Source organism: Melanostigma gelatinosum (assembly GCF_949748355.1).
Source record: "Melanostigma gelatinosum genome assembly, chromosome: 4".
In the NCBI taxonomy this organism is placed as follows: Eukaryota; Metazoa; Chordata; class Actinopteri; order Perciformes; family Zoarcidae; genus Melanostigma; species Melanostigma gelatinosum.
In genome coordinates, this window is record NC_136637.1 from 28421636 (window position 1) to 28422826 (window position 1191).

General features: G+C 47.4%; 1 protein-coding gene across 1 annotated transcript in view; it reads right to left on the reverse strand.

Moving 5' to 3' along the window:
- prkaa2 (protein kinase, AMP-activated, alpha 2 catalytic subunit) overlaps nucleotides 1-1191 on the reverse strand; it is an 11857-nt gene extending 10666 nt beyond the window's left edge. Inside the window, exons 1-2 of the mRNA XM_079267870.1 lie at nucleotides 1062-1191; nucleotides 187-328 (exon numbers count right to left, since the gene is read on the reverse strand). Of these exons, the coding sequence (XP_079123996.1) occupies nucleotides 187-328; nucleotides 1062-1161 (242 nt within the window). The 5' untranslated portion in view covers nucleotides 1162-1191. The remainder of the gene's footprint in view (nucleotides 1-186; nucleotides 329-1061) is intronic.

Sequence of the window (1191 nt, forward strand, 5' to 3'; positions counted from 1 at the left end):
TGAAAAGTATCCGGCGAACTCAGTTAGCCACGTACGTGGCACGGGGCCCTGGATGAGGATTTAGTCTGGTGTGTGTGTGTGTGTGTTGGACCTCCTGGGAGCCCTGTGGGCATGCTCAGTACAGCGCAGTAAACAAACAAGGTAGTAAACAAACAGGAAGGAGTCTGATCCTCGTTCTCCACTTACAGCTTGATGATGTGCGGGTGTCTGAACAGTTTGAGGTTCTGGATCTCTCGCTTGATCTTCCCGACGACATCGAGGCTGCGGATCCTCTGTCTGTTGAGGATCTTCACCGCCACTTTATGGCCCGTCAGCTGATGCTCACCGACTGAAGAAAACCGAAGAATACAGACGTGTAGAAGCAGAGTTCTATGTCGTATGTTCACGGGAAACATACTGAGATAAATTCACAAGAAATGAACACAAATTTACTGGGAAATACTTGAATGTTCGCTCAGATTATAAAGACATTTGTGAGAGAAATGTATCTTAAATGTAAGACTTTATAATCTCGGAGAATATTTCAGGAGTTATTTTGATTTGTGATTTATTTCCTCGTAAATGTACCACTTTAATCTCAGAGAATTTCAGTTTTATTTCTCTGAGATGTATGCCCAATGTCAGAGAATATTAAAGTATTTTAATACCTCATACACATAAGGTGTCCCTCAAACTGCGCGCGCATCATACGGGCTGGTTGAGCCTGGAGTTAAAGGCGCGCAAGGTCACGCAGAGTGCAAACTGAAAAAAGAACCTTTTGATAGCGATGCGATGACGCACCGAGCTATCTATCTGTGTTCATTGAGCATACTGTCCGTTAACGTGAAGATCACACGGTGGGTTTCGGGCAAAGCTGTGCGCGTCAGACGTCCTTTTACGCAACACGGGGGCACCGTTATAAACGGTGATTATGTGACGGCTCACTGACAGCGTGCACGTTCTACAGTCCGTTGAAGGCAGGAGGGGGGGGGGGCGCATACTTCATACTTCATATCTCTCCAACTGACGCACTCAAACTTTTCACGTTCAAATCGGTCCGACACAATAAATCGTCACTTAACTCTTCACTTTCCCGAAGGTTCCCACTCCGAGCGTGTCGCCGAGGATGTAGTGGCCGATCTTCACCCTGCCTTCGTGTTTCGGTTGTTGCCGCTCTGCCATCTTCCTCCGTTAACCGACGGCTGGGCTCGG